The sequence below is a fragment of the Cricetulus griseus genome, chromosome 5 (assembly GCF_003668045.3).
Source record: "Cricetulus griseus strain 17A/GY chromosome 5, alternate assembly CriGri-PICRH-1.0, whole genome shotgun sequence".
NCBI lineage: Eukaryota > Metazoa > Chordata > Mammalia > Rodentia > Cricetidae > Cricetulus > Cricetulus griseus.
Window position 1 is genome coordinate 176,725,922 of NC_048598.1, and position 18,008 is coordinate 176,743,929.

At 42.1% G+C, this 18,008-nt stretch overlaps 2 gene segments (V, D, J or C); both read right to left on the reverse strand.

Moving 5' to 3' along the window:
- Nucleotides 1-308: 308 nt before the first annotated feature.
- LOC113838596 lies at nt 309-1,105 on the reverse strand. The segment is given in 2 exon segments: nt 309-955; nt 1,060-1,105. Coding segments are annotated over 2 exon segments (693 nt in total).
- A 4,007-nt stretch (nt 1,106-5,112) lies between these two features.
- On the reverse strand, nt 5,113-5,619 carry LOC113838597. The segment is given in 2 exon segments: nt 5,113-5,468; nt 5,574-5,619. Coding segments are annotated over 2 exon segments (402 nt in total).
- Nucleotides 5,620-18,008: the final 12,389 nt, after the last annotated feature.

Here is an 18,008-nt window from a genome sequence, read left to right on the forward strand (position 1 = left end):
AACAACTGAAGGGATCAGTTTAAACAAATTTCCAGGATGACAGAGATGAAAGTCCTGCAGTAATAAACTGAGTTAACTAAAAGCACAGCTGGGTCACATCTGGATTAGAGCGCACAGTCCTCAGTTAGAGGAGAGGAGGGAAGGTTCAGGGAAGGATCCAGGCCTGCTAGGGTTGATGGTAATGATCTCTGCCCCACCTTCCCCTTAGTTTTCACCTAAACACAAATTTATGAGTATTATAATCAAGAAATCTGAACAAGACTCTGCCTAGAGTAACAAAAGCCTCAGGAAAGTCCAGGAATTCCTTATCATGTGATGTCAGTGACTGTGTTAATGTCCTTTATGTCCTCATAGCTGTCGGTTTGCATCTTGTTATGGGGACTGTGCTTCATATTTTTAAAATAGTACAAAGAGAACATGTAATGTTTGAGGACACTGTATCTCTTCACATCACACGTGGAGAGAGAATTTCCAGAAAACAGCAAGAAAAAGTGCAGCCCAGACACCTGATGGGTGCTTCCTCTAAGCCTGACTGCATAATCTCCTGGGATGGACCTGTGTTCAGTGTGTGCTGTGCGCCCCCTGGTGGTCGTGAGCGGCCTCACAGTGAGGTTTATGTCTGGGTTCACACTGAGATCACTCACTGTGTATCTAGCACAGTAATAAGTGGCGGTGTCCTCAGACTTCACACTGTTCATTTGCAGGTACAGAGTGTTCCGGGCATTGTCTCTGGAGATGGTGAACCGGCCCTTCACGGATGGTGCATAGTTTGTGGTACTGCCACTTGTACTAATTTCTCCAACCCACTCCAGCCCCTTCCCTGGAGCCTGGCGGACCCAATTCATCCAATAGTCACTGAAGGTGAATCCAGAGGCTGCACAGGAGAGTTTCAGGGACCCCCCTGGCTTCACCAGGCCACCCCCAGATTCCACCAGCTGCACCTCACATTGAACACCTGCAAACATAAAAATCCTGGTCAAGTAATCATCACACATGTCCATTGTCCCTCAGATTAATGTCCAATCACACAGTCAGCATCTACTGCTCTCCATAAATTACCTTTTAAAAGAGCAACAAGGAAAATCCAGCTCAGCCCCAAATCCATGCTGATCCCTGAGTGAAGTCTTGGGATCCACAGCTGAGCTCCTCTGTCTGAGCTGTAAGGTCAAAGCTGTGCTGCTTTTCATGAGCAGAGAGAGGGCCCATTTGCATGTCTTCCTGCTTTATAGCAAGCACTGTGGTGGAGCCTGGACATGGCAGGTCTTGGGTTATTTGTGAATGTGCTGGAGGAAACAGATCACATTGTTAATGTTGGGGAAAACGTTATTAAATTAGATGAATTTACAATAATCTCCTGTTATCCCTTTGCAATGATGCATAAAGAGTATTAAATTACATCAATTTCAATCATCTCCTGTGATCCATTTTACAAACAAAAGACTCATTTTAATATTAATTTCAACTCAGTTCTCTGTGTCTGGGATTATAAACCTCAGTGACATCGCTTTGTCATTCTCATTTCTGTAGGTGTTGGCGCTGCTGTTTGGACCTCATCCCAAATGAAGTTAGAATTCCCTGCAGAGCTATAGCTTTGTTTGCAGCTGCTTCCTGAGGTTGGGAACTCCTTTTCTGTATGGAGGTCATGTGACCTGCTGAATTCCAGTGTTCAGATAATCACATGCATGAGCCTTTTCCAGACAGTGTGTGTATTTCTTGTTTTATCATTTAATTCAGTTTTCCTTTGCTGCACGTTTACCTATTTGTCCCTAGAAATCTGGAGTGACTGAGAAGCTGAACTTCAAGGAGAGCTGAGCCTTGACTTCTGTGTGATTGCAGGTGGCCCTGTCAGAGGAGCTGCAGGTGCCAATTGAGGTTCAGGTGTCACCTCACCAGGAGGTGAAGCCCAGATGGATGAATCTCTGATTGGCAAAACCTGGAGGCCACAGACTCCAGGATGTCTTTTGCTTTTGCTGTTCCTTTTCATTTTTTCTGCTGCCATCTTTCTTTGGTATCTTGAATTGTGTCAATGGGTCTGGGGAGACCCCCACTGCCTGTAATACAGTGTGTTCTCATGTGGAAACATCCCATTCTACTGGACATATCTGCCTGTGCATTATTGTGAAGATGATTTCTTCTTAACCTGAACTGTCTAATTGATAATATTAAACTTAGTTTAAATATTCTTTTGATAATGAAAAATAAATACAAGGAACTGTCACACAGCTAGGGCTTCTTATTTTCACCTCCGTGGCTGCATAGACTGTAGTGCAGGTTAATGAATGGGGAAAACAATTGTGTCCCTGGAAGTCAGGCTGTCTCAAATTCTTTCACTTTTAATGTTGAAAGATGCATTCACAGATTTTAGTGTTCATCCTAGCTGCAACCAAGCCTGAAAATAACTACAGGTTAGATTAGATGATTTGATAACAGCTTTGAGATGAAATGTCCCAGAAAATAACTAAAGTTTAAAGGACACATAGTTGAGTTATAAATTCATTAGGTTGGGGTCACAAATACACAGCAGCCCAATTTTTATTAGCTGACATGTTTTTATGCTCAGGATTGGTTGATAGTCAAAGATAATGACTAATACCTTATTGGATTAAAGTCTCTTTATTTCCAAGCACAGCCGGGTGAAACACAGGCCAGAGCTAGGTTAAGAACCCAGCCAGCGCAGCCAGAACAAAGAGAGAGCGCGAAGTCCCTTTTACGTCATCCCGGCTTTCCTTCACCCCGCCCTTATCGGCGAGTCCCCAGGTCCACCTGGTACCTGCCCCAGGACTATTGGGCGGGGCTAGGGTTAGTCCCTACAATACCTTGTACCAATTTCTTCCTTCAGCCTCCTGATATAAAAAGTGATAATGCTGGTTTTAATGTAAATTTAGATTTCTCATTCTTTTAAGATTTCTTATAGGATTACCTTTCAAGATAAAGAATGAAATGATTGATCCTTTCTTTGTAGCCAAAAATTGCAGCCTGCCAGTAAAAGAACTGGCTGAGAAGAATACCTTGCTTGCTTACACTGTTAATCTATAACAGGTTGCTTGGTTATCATTGTACATGGGTTCTTTAACAACTTTCTTTTCATCTGTAATATGTAAAATATTTAATCATGTAAAAGATATGGAAAATATGCTGTTCTATTTGCTTATATTGATTGCAATTATTCTCTTGAAAATTTGAATGTAACCATATTGTAATTTTTATATTGTTTGGAAAATTTTGCTGGGGTTTAAAAGCTGTGAGGGATTAATAAGGATCGGGAGGAGGAAAACATCAAGAGAAAAAGAGGGGTCATTTCTGGATAGAGATGACAGAACATAGAACACAGAAGAAAGAGTACAGGAAAAGCATAAAGAAGGAAACCATCAAGAGTGTACATGTTTTTTCCCTCAATGCCCTCAGATAAAAATGTCATACTACTTTGACTCCATGGATTCTGTTTGAGCCTTGTGCTGCTGGAGTCTGGTCCCTCAGGCAGGAAACAAGTCTTCCAGGTGACCTGCACAGCCTCCCAGAAGGATGGCCTCACTTCCAACACTCCTCCAATTGTCTTTTGTTTCTCAGTCTCGTTCATGCTCTATCCCAGACAGTTAGAAATCCTTATTTTACCAGGTGTCCTTAAGTTAGGTTTTCCTTTTCTTGAGTCTACAGAAGTTAACATACAGGATGCACGTCTGTTTGATGTCTCAGTCAATATATTTAATTATGAAGAATGACACCAGATTGCTTTGTTTGCAGCCTGCACTGTTTGAGTGGTGACAGACATGCTGACAGGACAATTGAAACTGTGGCTGTTATATCTGTTAATTTACTAATTCACATTTGAATGGGCTCCAGGATTAAGAACTGTAGATGACCCAGCTGAGCTCTGGGATATCATGGGAGAACAGTGTTGCTCTCAGTGTTTAGCAACAGGAGCCATGCAGTACATTCATGTAGAGAGAAATGCGGAGAAACTGCTTAGAAAGAAATGCAGTCTAGACACCAGAGTGGATCATGTCTGCATAATATCCTGAGCTGATCTTCATTCCTCCCTCTCTTCAACTAAGTTCTAGAGTTCAGCTCAGTGTATATCTGTGGATGTCTGTCTCTGCTTCCACCAGCCACTGGATGAGGGCTCTAGGATGGCATAAAACGTAGTCATCAATCTCATTTTAGGGGAAGGGTGTTTAGGTTATCCTCTCCACCATTGCCTGGACTGTCAGTTCCTGTCATCCTTGTAGATCTCTGGAAATCTCCCTAGCGCCAGATCTCTCCTCGAACCTATAATGGCTCCCTCTGATATGGTATCTCTCATCCTGTCCCCAACTCAACATTTCTGCTCCTCCATTTCCTCTCCTCCACTCCTCTTCTCCTGCTCTCAATCTGGCAGCTCCCTCTCCCCTACCCTCATGCTCCCAATTAGCACAGGAGTTCCTGCCTCTTCCCATTCCTGGGGTCCATTTCTTTATCTCTTAGAGTCCTTCATGTTTCCTAGTTTCTTTGGTGAAGAGGATTGTAGGCTGGTAATCCTTTGCTCTGTCTAAAATTCATATAAGAGTGAGTACATACTCACTCATATGTTTGTCTTTTTGTGCCTGGGTTACCTCACTCAGGGTACCAGGTTGGAGAAACCCACAGAAATAGCTGGCCTGAACAAGGGGGTCACATCGACCCCAGACTGCTGTCTAGGATGCCAGTACAGGACTGATCCAGACCCCAGAACATAGATGTTAATGAGGAGGCCTCTGCATTCCAGGGGGCCCCAGGTAGTGGATTAGTATTTTTCCCTGGTGTAAAAAGGGACTTTGAGAGCCCATCCCACGTGAAGGGATACACTCTTGCCCTGGACACATGGGGAAACACCCAGGCCAAGCCCAGGATGACATGGTGGACTTTGCAGAGCCCTGGTTGAGAGCCCTACACTGCCTGGCGAGTAGAGGGTGCATGGGGTGGGGGTTAGGTTGGGGTGGGGTGGGAGGGATGGGGATGTGAGGTGAGAGAGGGAGAAGGGATCGACATTTGAAACAAGCTTGTTCCTAATATGAACTAATTAAAAAAAAATCCTGAAATCCTGAGCTGAACCTTGTTCTGTGTGTGCTGTGCGCCCCCTGGTGGCGGTGAGCGACCTCAGTGAGGTTTATGTCTGGGTTCACACTGAGATCGTCTCACTGTGGAGGGCCTAGTACAGTAGTAAGTGGCCGTGTCCTCAGACTTCACACTGTTCGTTTGCAGGTACAGAGTGTTCTTGACATTGTCTCTGGAGATGGTGAACCGGCCCTTCACGGATGGTGCATACTTTGTGTCACTGCTGTCTCCATTAATTTCTGCAACCCACTCCAGCCCCTTCCCTGGAGCCTGGCGGACCCAGTCCATCCAGTAGTCACTGAAGGTGAATCCAGAGGCTGCACAGGAGAGTTGCAGGGACCTGCCAGGCCGCATCAGGCCACCCCCAGACTCCACCAGCTGCACCTCACACTGGACACCTGCAAACACAGAGAATCTTGTCAGCAAACTGTCACACAAGCTCCAGTTTATATTGTCCTGCTCATTTCCACTAACTGACCCAGTATCTCTTCTTCATAAATTACCTTTTAACAGAGCAAAAAGGAAAACCCAAATCAGCCACAAATCCATGATGTGGTTGTTGTTCAGTCCTGATCACTGAATGAGAAGACCTGAGCTTTAGCGTCAGTGCAGGGCTGGTTTTCATGAGAAGAGAGAGGCCCTATTTGCATGTCTTCCTGCTATATAGCAAGTTCCCTATCTGGATCTTAGAGATGATGGATCCTATTATAAATGTGAATGTGCTCGGGGAGTCTGGCAATAAAGATAATAGTTGGAATATTTTTGTAACATAATGCATTATTTTCTTCCTTGGTACATCCTAAGTTTCATCTGTTTCATTTTATACAAGCAAACAAAAAAATGCACTTTCATGTGAATTTCAAAACTAATCTCTATGTCCTCCATTATAGAGGGCGGGTCCTTGCTTTTCCACAAGCTCTGGAGCTATTATCTTTTGCCCAGTGGGTTGCAGCCCTGATGGACACTCCACACGCCAAGTGCGGCTGCCTCCTAAGTTTGAAACTCCCTTTCTGTACTGAGATGATGTGGCATGCCTGCATCCCAGTGTTCATCTATGAGACTGGAGAGGCCTGTCCATACCTGTGTGTATCCAGGAGACTGAAATACTTCTGTTCTTATCTAACTCAGTTCTTCTTTCATGGCGCATTTACCCATTTGTTCAGTACAATGGGGAGTGACTGATACTTGAACACAGTGGACATCCCGGCATTTGACTTCTCTATGTCCTCCATGGGCCAGCACAGGACTGCTAGAAGGATGACCTCATCCTAACCCACCCTTCCTTGCTCCTCCTTTTGTTCTCAGCTATTTCCTGTGCCAAGCACTTTCCAGTCCTGATCTTACTTGAAGTGCAGAAGTTTGTTTCCATTTTGTAGAGGCCATGAGTGTTGACTTGAGGATGGTCTTCTGTCTGACTTCTCACTCAACTCCATTCATCACAGATGACAACAGTTGCTGTGTGTGCAGCCTTTCCTGCTTTAGTGGTGACTGACATGCTGACAGGACAACTGAACAAGAGGTTTTTATCGGTTACTTCACTGATTCAAATCCAATGGACTCTGGTTTCCAGTATTGTAGGTGAACCAGCTGAGCTTTGGGATGTCATCAGAGAAAAGTGTTGGTCTCACTGTTTAACAACATGAACAAAGCAGGCAGATTGCAGGTCAGCTCTTGAAATTCTGCACATTACAGAAACTGACTATCAGTGGATACTGGGAAGTTCCAATTTACAAAATTCAGACACTCGGATCTAGGTAGACATGGTGAGCATAAAGTGGCTGAACCTGTTAGAAGCAAACCCTGCTGCAAGAGACAGTCAGAGGGGAGAATCAGGAAGATTCCATCCACAGGGGACAGTGTGGCCTACAGTTAGCCTAAGGTCACCTGTGATGCAGAGCAGCAAACTTAAAATGTAATTTTAAAAATTGGAAGAGGAGAGAAGAGAACTGAGAGTATAGAGGCAACAAGGGAAGTTGAAGTTGCTGCATTGGAACCCCAAAATATAAATGAGGAAAAAGAGAGGTATGTGAACATTTCAGCAATAAATACTGAAAAGGAATCAACTTGATGATAAACTTCTAGCCTCACTTTTAGGAATCTAAGAAAAACCCAAGCAGGTCTCCAGATCACTCTCTCTCTCTCTGCTTCTCCTCCTTCTCTCCTTCTCCCTCTTTCTCTTCCTCCCCTTCTCCCTCCCCCTCAACAATAAAGAAGTTCTGGTACTCACATGTTTTTTTTTTTTTAAACTCATCACTTCTCCTATTGATAAATCTAAAGATGACAGATAAACACTCCAGCCTTCCTACCTTCAGCTGCATCAAAGAGCTCCATTGCAGTAACAGTGTTAATAAGGAAACACCACAAAATCAGAAAACTATAATGACAGAACTCTGTTGTCAGTCGGAAGGGCATTGTCACCGAGACTATAAATGACATCACCTGGGACGTGCACAATGGTCACTCAGAAACCCCCACAATTTGAGGGTGAAAGTAACACCTGCAGAGGGAACACTACATGAGACAGTGAATAAGAAAATCTTCTTTACCTGAGGGTACAAATCTCCACCATGCATTGTGTGAAAACTGTACTCACGTAGACCCTATTAGAGACATTCACTCGTGGGAAAACTGAGACTGTAGACAACCATGCCTGGGTCAGATGTGATCACTCCTGGAAAACACATTTTTCTCGAATATCTTCCCCTAAAATAATTTGGGACCTGATTCATCCCAGGTTTCCTGTCTGGGATGCCAGGTGTCCCTCCAGACCCCTGGAGCTGTTGTGATTCAGGGCTGACAGTATCAGTGTGGATCACCTTGTTTCTGTTAAGACGCTTTGATTGACATTTTCTTGGAAATGTGTGTCTATGTTCCTCATCTTTAATTTTGTAAAGAGAGGATGTACCTTGCACGGCATTTGGCCAATTTAGCAAAATGGTAAGTCTTGATTTTGGGTAAAAGATCTTTTGATGTAAAGGTTGGGAAAATAATTGACATATTTGTTTTTACTGGAGGTTAATGTGAGAAGATGGGAAAAACTTGTTTATTAGTAAGGAAATCCATTCTTTATTTTTTGGAAAACTATTCTTGTTATGATGTAGAAATAAAGATAACTGGAGAAATTCAGAGCAGGCTACCTGTGAAATTCTTCTGGTGATCTGACAATTCACTTCTTCATGCCAATGCCTCTTCTGCATCTCAGGACATGAACTCAGGCAGGGACTAGACTGTGGCACCCCCATCCCTCTCTGTGCTTGTGTGTGTAACACACTCATATGTGTGTACATGTGCTTTGAGAAAAATTGTGTGAATGCTGGTTTTTGTGTTAAGCCACATGGGCGGATTTTGAAGACAATCCTGAGTGTAACTCCTCACACACCATCTAATTTGTGTTTAGGTTACAAGTCTGCTGCTAACAAACCCATCTTTACTCTCAATATTTAAGGAATATTATTTATACCCCCATTCTGGTACTAAATTCTGTCTTATGTAGGTTTTCTATTACTGTGAAGAACCACCATGCCCATAGCAGCTCTTATTTAAAAAATAAATCTCTTGTTTGGTATGGCTCCCTTACAGATTCAGAGGTTCAGTCCATTATCTTCATGGCAGGGAGCATGGAGGAATGGAGGCCGACACGGTGCTGGAGTCGTAGCTGAGAGTCCCACATCTTAGAGTGGACAGGAAGTTGACTGATACACTGCGTGATATTCTCAGCACAGGAAACCTCAATTCCTCTCCCCACAGTGACATAATTCCTCCAACAATGCCATACCCACTGAAAAAGTCATACCTCCTGATAGTGTCCTGTGACATCATGGGGGCCAATTTTATTCAAACTATCACAGCTAGTACACATACAACTTTTCTCTAATATGATTAGTGATTTAGTGAAAGGTAATATAATAATGCTCTTGAACAACTTACAGGATTTATCTTGTGTGGCAGTGCATTTTGATACATATGACATTCTAAGAGTGGAACCTCAGCTGGACCACACAGACAGAGTTAATGATACCGCTGATGTCATGTTAACTTTCAGACTATGAAAAGGTTTTTGTTGCCCAGATGTTATTATTTGGACTTTACGGGTCAAATTCATATTTCAGATATTTTTAAAAGCTACACCAACAATGATCCCAGTCTCATAGATCCAGAAATAATTTTCTCATAATGCATGATCACAATTTTCAATTTTATTGCCTTATTAATGAAAAAATGTGTCAATAGAGATGATCACTGGTGAAGAGATTGTCAAGGTATGGTGTACACTCAGGTCATGCACAATTTTAATTTTTTTATTATTTTATTAGTTCTAGATAGGGAACAAGCTTATTTCAAGTCCCTTCTCCCTCTCCCTCCCCTCACCCCCAAATTCCTCCCCCACCCCCAGCCTACCCCCCACCCCATCCACCCACCACTCCCCAGGCAGGGTAGGGCCCTCAACGGGGGCTCTGCAAAGTCCACCAAGTCTTCCTATGCTGGTCCTGGGCCCTTCCCCATGTGTCCAGGGCCAGAGTGTAACCCTTCATATGGGATGGGCTCTCAAAGTCCCTTCTTGCACCAGGAAAAATACTAATCCACCACCAGAGGCTCCCTGGAGTGCAGAGGCCTCCTTATTGACATCCATGTTCAGGGGTCTGGATCAGTCTTGTACGGGCCTCCTGGACAGCATCTGGGGTCGATGTGCTCTCCCTTGTTCAGGTCAACTGTTCCTGTGGGTTTCTCCAACCTGGTACAGACCCCTTCGTTCTTTATTCCTCCCTCTCTTCAACTAAATTCCCGATTTCGGCTCATTGTATATCTGTGGATGTCTGTCTCTGTTTCCATCAGCCACTGGATGAGGGCTCTAGGATGGCATAAAGAGAAGTCATCAATCTCATTTTAGGGGGAGGGTTTTTAGGTTATCCTCTCCACCGTTGCCTGGATTGTCAGATCGTGTCATCCTTGTAGGTCTCTGGAGATCTCCCTGGTTCCAGATCCCTTCTCGGGCCTATAGTGGCTCCCTCTGATATCGTATCTCTCATCCTGCTTTCTTTCCTCTATTCTTCCCCCAACTCAATGTTTCTGCCCCTCCATTTCCTCTCCTCTTCTCTTCTTCTCTTGCTCTTATTGTAGCAGCTCCTTTCCCCCCCACCCTCATGCCCCCAATTAGTTTGGGAGTTCATGCCACTTCCATTCCTGGGGACCATTCATCCCTTAGAGTCCTTCATGTTTCCTAGTTTCTTTGGTGAAGAGCATTATATACTGGTAATCTTTTGCTCTATGTCTAAAATTCATATATCAGTGAGTACATACCATGTTTGTCTTTTTGTGACTGGGTTACCTCACTCAGGATGGTTTCCTCTAGTTCCATCCATTTGCCTGCGAATTTCAAGATTCCGTTGCTTTTTTCTGCTGAGTAGTACTCCATTGTATAGATGTGCCACATTTTCTCAATCCATTCTTCAGTAGAGGGGCATCTAGGTTGCTTCCAGTTTCTGGCTATTACAGACAATGCTGCTATGAACATGGTTGAACATATGTCCTTGTTGTAAGTACATGCCCTATTTGGGTATATACCCAAGAGAGGAATGGCTGCATCTTGAGGTAGACTGATTCCCATTTTTCTGAGCAACCGCCATACTGATTTCCAGAGTGGTCTTACAAGTTCGCACTCCCACCAGCAATGGAGGAGTGTTCCTTTTTCTCCACATCCTCTCCAGCATAGATTGTCATTGGTATTTTTTATTTTAGCCATTCTGACAGGCATGAGATGGTATCTCAGAGTTGTTTTGGGTTGCATTTCCCTAGTGGCCAATGATTTTGACCACTTTGTTAAGTGTCTTTCAGCCATTTCAGATTCCTCTGTTGAGAATTCCCTATTTAGTTCTGCACCCCACTTTTTAATTTCATTGTTTGGTGTTTTGGTGGCTAGCTTCTTGAGCTCCTTATATATTTTGGAAATCAGTCCTCTGTCAGATGTGGGATCGGTGAAGATCTTTTCCCATTCTGTGGGTGGTCGTTTTATCCTACTGACTGTTTCCTTTGCCTTGCAGAAGCTTCTCAGTTTCAGGAGGTCCCATTTATTAATTGCAGACCTCAGTGTCTGTGCTACTGGCATAATGTTCAGGAAGTGGTCTCCTGTGCCAATTTGTTCAAGGGTAGTTCCCACTTTCTCTTCTAGAAGATTCAGTGTGGCTCGATTTATGCTGAGATCTTTGATCCATTTGCACTTAAGTTTTGTGCATGGTGACAGGTATGGATCTATCTGAAATTTTCTGCATGTCCGAATCCAATTGTACCAGCACCATTTGTTGAAGATGCTGTCTTTTTTCCATTGTATAGATTTAGCACCTTTGTCAAAAATAAGGTATCCATAGGTGCGTGGGTCGATATCAGGGTTTTCAATTCGATTCCATTGGTCTATCAGTCTATTTTTGTGCCAATACCAAGCTGTTTTCAGAACTATGGCTCTATAGTAGAGCTTGAAGTCGGGGATGGTGATGCCTCCAGAAGATCCTTTATTGTAAAGAGTTGTTTTGGCTATCCTGGGCTTTTTATTTTTCCATATAAAGTTGAGTATTGTTCTTTCGATGTCTGTGAAAAACTGTGTTGGGATTTTGTTGGGGATTGCATTGAATCTGTAGATTGCTTTTGGCAGGATTGCCATTTTTACTATGCTAATTCTACCTATCCAAGAGCATGGGAGATCTTTCCATTTTCTGGTATCTTCTTTAATTTCTTTCTTTAAAGTCTCAAAGTTCTTATTGTACAGATCTTTTGCTTTTTTGGTTAGTGTTACCCCAAGATATTTTATGTTGCTTGTGGATATTGTGAAAAGTGATGTTTCCCTGATTTCTTTCTCATTGGATTTATCATCTGTATATAGTATATATATATATTATATATATATAATATATATATAGAGAGAGAGAGAGAGAGAGTAGGGCTACTGATTTTTTGAGTTAATTTTGTATCCTGCTACCTTGCTGAAGGTGTTTATCAGCCATAGGAGTTCCCTGGTTGAGTTTTTCGGGTCACTAATGTAGACTATCATGTCATCTGCAAATAGTGAAAGTTTTACTTCATCCTTTCCAATTTGTATCCCTTTGATCCCCTTTTCTTGTCTTATTGCTATAGCCAGAACTTCAAGTACAATATTGAAGAGATATGGAGAGAGTGGACAGCCTTGTCTTGTTCCTGATTTTAGAGGAAACGCTTTGAGTTTCTCTCCATTTACTTTGATGTTGGCTATTGGTTTGGTGTATATTGCATTGATCATGTTTAGATATGTTCCTGTTATTCCTGTTCTCTCCAAGATCTTTATCATGAAGGGATGTTGGATTTTGTCAAAGGCTTTTTCAGCATCTAGTGAGATGATCATGTGGTTTTTCTTTTTCAGTTTGTTTATATAGTGGATTACATTGATGGATTTTCGTATGTTGAACCATCCTTGCATCCCTGGGATGAAGCCTACTTGATCATGGTGGATGATTTTTCTGATATGTTCTTGGATTCGGTTGGCCAATATTTTATTGAGTATTTTAGCATTGATGTTCATGAGGGATATTGGTCTGTAGTTCTCTTTCTTAGTCATATCTTTGTGTGGCTTGGGTATCAAAGTGATTGTAGCCTCGTAGAAAGAGTTTGGCAATATCCCATCTGCTTCTATTGTATGGAACAGTTTGAGGAGTACTGGAATTAGCTCTTGTTTGAATTTCTGGTAGAATTCTGCAGTGAAGCCATCTTGCCCTGGACTGTTTGTGGTTGGGAGGCTTTTGATTACTGCTTCTATCTCATTAGGGATTATAGATCGATTTAAACTGTTTATCTGATCTTGATTTAATTTTGGTAAGTGATATTTATCCAGAAAGTTGTCCATTTCCTTTAGATTTTCCAATTTTGTGGAATACAGGTTTTCAAAGTATGACCTAAAGATTCTCTGGATTTCCTCAGTGTCCGTTGTTATATCTCCCTTTTCATTTCTGATTTTGTTAATTAGCATGCTCTCTCTCTGCCTTTTGGTTAGTTTGGCTAGAGGTTTGTCTATCTTATTGATCTTCTCAAAGAACCAACTCTTTGTTTCATTGATTCTTTGTACTGTTTTCCTAGTTTCTACTTTGTTGATTTCGGCTCTCAGGTTGATTATTTCCTGGAGTCTACTCCTCCTTGGTGTGTTTGTTTCTTCTTGCTCTAAAGCTTTCAGTTATTCTGTCAATTCTCTAATGTGACTTTCCTCCAGTTTCTTCATGTGAGCACTTAGTGCTATGAGCTTCCCTCTTAGCACTGCTTTCAGGGTGTCCCATAAGTTTGGGTATGTTGTGTCTACATTCTCATTAAATTCTAGGAAGTCTTTAATTTCCTTTTTTATTTCTTCCTCAACCCAGGAATGGTGCAATTGGGAGTTATTCATTTTCCACGCAAATGTAGTTTTTCTGCAATTCATATTGCTGTTGAATTCTAGCTTTAATGCATGGTGGTCTAATAAGATACAGGGGGTTATTTCAATACTTCTGTACCTGTGGAGGTTTGCTTTGCTGCCAACTATGTGGTCAATTTTTGAGAAGGTTCCATGTGGCGCTGAGAAGAAGGTATATTCTTTTGTGTTTGGATGGAATGTTCTATAGATATCTGTTAAACCCAGTTGTGTCATAACTTCTTCAGATCCTTTGTTTCTTTGTTAAGTTTCTGTCTAGTAGTTCTGTCCAATGGTGTAAGGGGGGTGTTGAAGTCTCCTACTATAAGTGTGTGTGTTTTTATGTGTGGTTTGAGCTTTAGTAATGTTTCTTTTACAAAAGTGGGTGCTTTCGTATTAGGGGCACAGATGTTCAGGTTTGAGACTTCATCTTGATGGACTTTTCCTGTGATGAGTATGAAATGCCCTTCTTTATCTCTTTTGATTGCTTTCAGTTTAAAGTCTAATTTGTTAGATATTAGGATTGCTACCCCAGCTTGTTTCTTGAGCCCAAATGATTGGAAAATTTTTTCCCATCCTTTTACTCTGAGGTATCACCTGTCTTTGAAGTTGAGGTGTGTTTCTTGTAAATAGCAGAAGGATGGATTCTGTCTTCGTATCCATTCTGTTAGCCTATATCTTTTTATGGGTAAGTTAAGACCATTGACATTTAGGGATATTAATGTCCATTGTTCATTGGTTCTTCTTTGTTTTGGATTTATTGTTGGTGGTATCATTGCGTGTGGATTTTGCCCTCCTGTTTCTTTTTGTTTGGTGAAATTAGATTAACTACTGCCAGTGTTTTTGTGATTGTAGTTATGTTCATTGGGTTGGAATTTTCCTTCCAGAACCTTCTGTAGTGCTGGATTTGTTGATATGTATTGTTTAAATCTGTTTTTGTTGTGGAATATCTTGTTTTCTCAATCTATAGTGATTGAAAGTTTTGCTGGGTACAGTAGTCTGGGTTGACATCCATGCTCACTTAGTGCTTGTAGGGTATCTATCCAAGACCTTCTGGCTTTCAGAGTTTCCATTGAGAAGTCGGGTGTGATTCTGATTGGTTTGCCTTTATATGTTACTTGGCCTTTTTCCTTTGCTGCTCTTAATATTTTCTCTTTACTCTGTAGATTTGGTGTTTTGATTATTATGTGTCGGGGCGACTTCTTTTTGTGGTCCAGTCTGTTTGGTGTCTTGTAAGCTTCTTGTACTTTCATAGGGGAGTCCTTGGGAGTCCTGTTTTCTTTCAAATTCATTGCTTATTTTTAAACTTATTAATATTTCTCTCTCTCTCTCGCTCTCTCACCCTAGCTCTCTGTGCTGTTTTAAAGTCTTGTGGTTTTGTGCAGTTGTGTACAGAGATGAGTGTGCTTGTGTGTATACACACATACAGAGGAGAGATTTGGTATTGGCTGTCTTTCCCCTCCCACTTTATAACCCTTCTTTAATATAGGGTTTCTAACTGAACATGAAGTTCATCAGTTCAGGACAAATGACCTGTCCCTAAGCTTCAATGACAAATCTCTTTGTCCCCCAGTGTTGAAATCATAGTTACCACACTCATTCACATCTTTCAACAACTGAAGGGATCAGTTTAAACAGAGATGAAAGTCATACAGTAATAAACTGAGTTAGCTAAAAGCACAGCTGGGTCACATCTGGATTACAGCGCACAGTCCTCAGTTAGAGGAGAGGAGGGAAGTATCAGGGAAGGTTCCCAGCCTGCTGGTAATGATCTCGGCCCCACCTTCCCCTTGGTTTTCACTTAAAAACAAATTTATGAGTATTATAATCAAGAAATCTGAACAAGACTCTGCCTAGAGTAAGAAAGGACTCAGGAAAGTCCAGGAATTCCTTATCATGTGATTTCAGTGACTGTGTTGATGTCCTTTATGTCCTCATAGCTGTCGGCTTGCATCTTGTTATGGGGACTGTGCTTCATATTTTTAAAATAGTACAAAGAGAACATGTAATATTTTGAGGAACTGTATCCCTTCACAACACACGTGGAGAGAGAATTTCCAGTTTCTCCTCCCTCCTCTCCCTTTCCCTCTCCCACTCCCCCTCCTCCCATCTGCTCCTTGTAGAGTATAAGTCCTTCCCTAGGAATCTACTAATTCTGTCCATCATCTCCTTGAGGCTGACCAAAGTGCCTCCCCACCCCCTGGCAGCCCTGTGTCTAGGCTGCACAGGTTCTCTCTCCATGTAGAATGGGCTCCACTAAGTCTGATTGTGCATTAGAGTTAAATCTTGTTCACACCATCAGTGGCCTCATGTATTGTCCCTGCTGCACCACTGTCACCTATATTAAGGGAGTCTTGTTCAGTCTTATGCAGGCTCCCCGTTAGTCAGACCAGAGTCACTGATCTCTCACTCTCTCAGGTCTGCTGATACTGTGGAATTCCCCGTCATGATCTTGACCCCTTTGTTCATATCATCACTCCTCCCTCACTTTGATTGCACCCCAGGAGCTTGGCCCTTTGGTTAGTTGTGAATTTCTGCATCTGCTTCTATCTGTTTATGGTAGAGGGTTAAAGCTTCTCTGGGGTTGAGAATTGTAGTCTGTGTTTCCTTTGCTTCATTTCTGGTATCCACTTATGATTGAGTACATACTATATTTGTTTTGTGGGGATGGGTCTCCTCACTCAGGCTGGTTTTTTTTCTAGCTTAGTCCATTTGTCTGCAGATTATAGGATGTCTTTGTTTCTTACTGCTGAGTAGTACTCCATTGTGTAAACATATCACAGTTTCTTCATCCGTTATTTGGTTAAGGGGCATCTAGGTTATTACCAAGTTCTGGATTTTATGAATAATGCTGCTATGAAGGTAAGTGCTGCTTCTGTATTTTTAGGTCTCATGCCAACTCCAATCTACTATTCACACTTGGCTTCTTGGGTTCCTGGTTTCTGATTAGGAAGACCACACTGCTCAAGTTTTTCTTCCCTTTTCCAGCCAAGTAATGTTTTCCCATCTTTCCTAGAAAGTTAGCATGCTGTCATGTCATTGTAGCATGGGGTCCATACCTACTTCTGTTATGATAAATCTTTCCACCAAAAGCCGCCAAACCCCCACCGCCACATGTGCACTCTATGCAAGCTGCCTGCCTGAGTTAGGGCCCCAGTTAAGTCTACAGAGAGACTTGTATTAGGTACAATGCTGCTTGGCCAATGACGAGTATTCTCATTGGTTAGCTCAGTCTGAATTATCATAAATCTGTATATTTTATAAGACTTATCGGACACCTTCCCTTGGCACCCTACCTTGCCTGTGGATAACAACACTGCTGGAGGAGGCAAAGTGGAAAAAAGGGATACTTCCTGTTTCTCCTTGCTTAAATGAGTCTCCTTGCTATGTCACTTCCTGCCTGGATCACCACTTCTCTACTACATTTCCCAGAATCCTCTTTGACTCTTAGTCTAACTTGGTGTCTCATTGGCCAAACAGTATTTTATTTATCATCCAGCAAGACAAACACATACACAGAAGCACTTCCCCATCATACTTCTTCCTCCTTCCTGACTGCAGAATGTAGAGGAAACACATGCTGATGGGAGAAGCTTCTTCCCATACTTCCTCCTCCCTCCTCAACTCCCAAGTCCCCCGATCCGTATTCACCACCTTGCTGTCTTTTGAAAACAAATTGTAGTGAATAAAATACAATAAAGTTAAATTAGATAAAAATTAACACATTTGAACAGGACAAAACATACAAAAAACTGAATGACAAGAGCCCAAGAAAAGGCACAAGAAATAAGTGTGGTTGCAGAGACCACCAGATTTATATACTCAGGAATCCCATAAAAAGACAAAATGAGAAGCTGTACCATATAGGCAAAGGAAGTCTAGGATAAAATAAGAGATAAATAGATAAATGTATAAAAAAGAAATAAGGCCATATGATATCATGACACAGAGAACCTTCCAACGGCATTTCTGTTATTGTACCATTACCAGGCTAGTGACACAGATTCGAGAAACTAACGAATCCTGTATCCTTCTAGGGGAGGGCTCTAACTGCCATAGGAGATAGTCTCCTGGGCCTTGTATGTGGTTATCTGAAAGGAATAAACTCTGAGTAGAGTCAGGAAACACCCTTGCTGGCCTCTCTGCACTTACTCCCGAGGCTCTGCATGAATAATTTATTTTGGTTTTCCTTCATGATGCCTCATATCAAAAATACTTAGCAATGTTATTGATCATATTGACTTGTTGTCATTTGGAAATCATAATACACAATATCAGACTGTGTGCCTCTGTGTTTTCGTTGACAGATCGTGGTCTCCAATTGATTATTGTCACCCCATGTAGGGATTGCTCTGAAATGTTTGTAGACAGTTTTATTCTCTATCAGCAATCCTTCATAGGTCAGGAAGGTTGTCTGAAGAACCTTGTGTGACTGTAATGCAGCAGTGTAGACATAAGATAGAGTTCTGTGGAGAATGGAAGCTTTGACTATTCTTGAGATATCCAGTCTCTCCCCACAGAAGTCAGCCCTATGAACCTT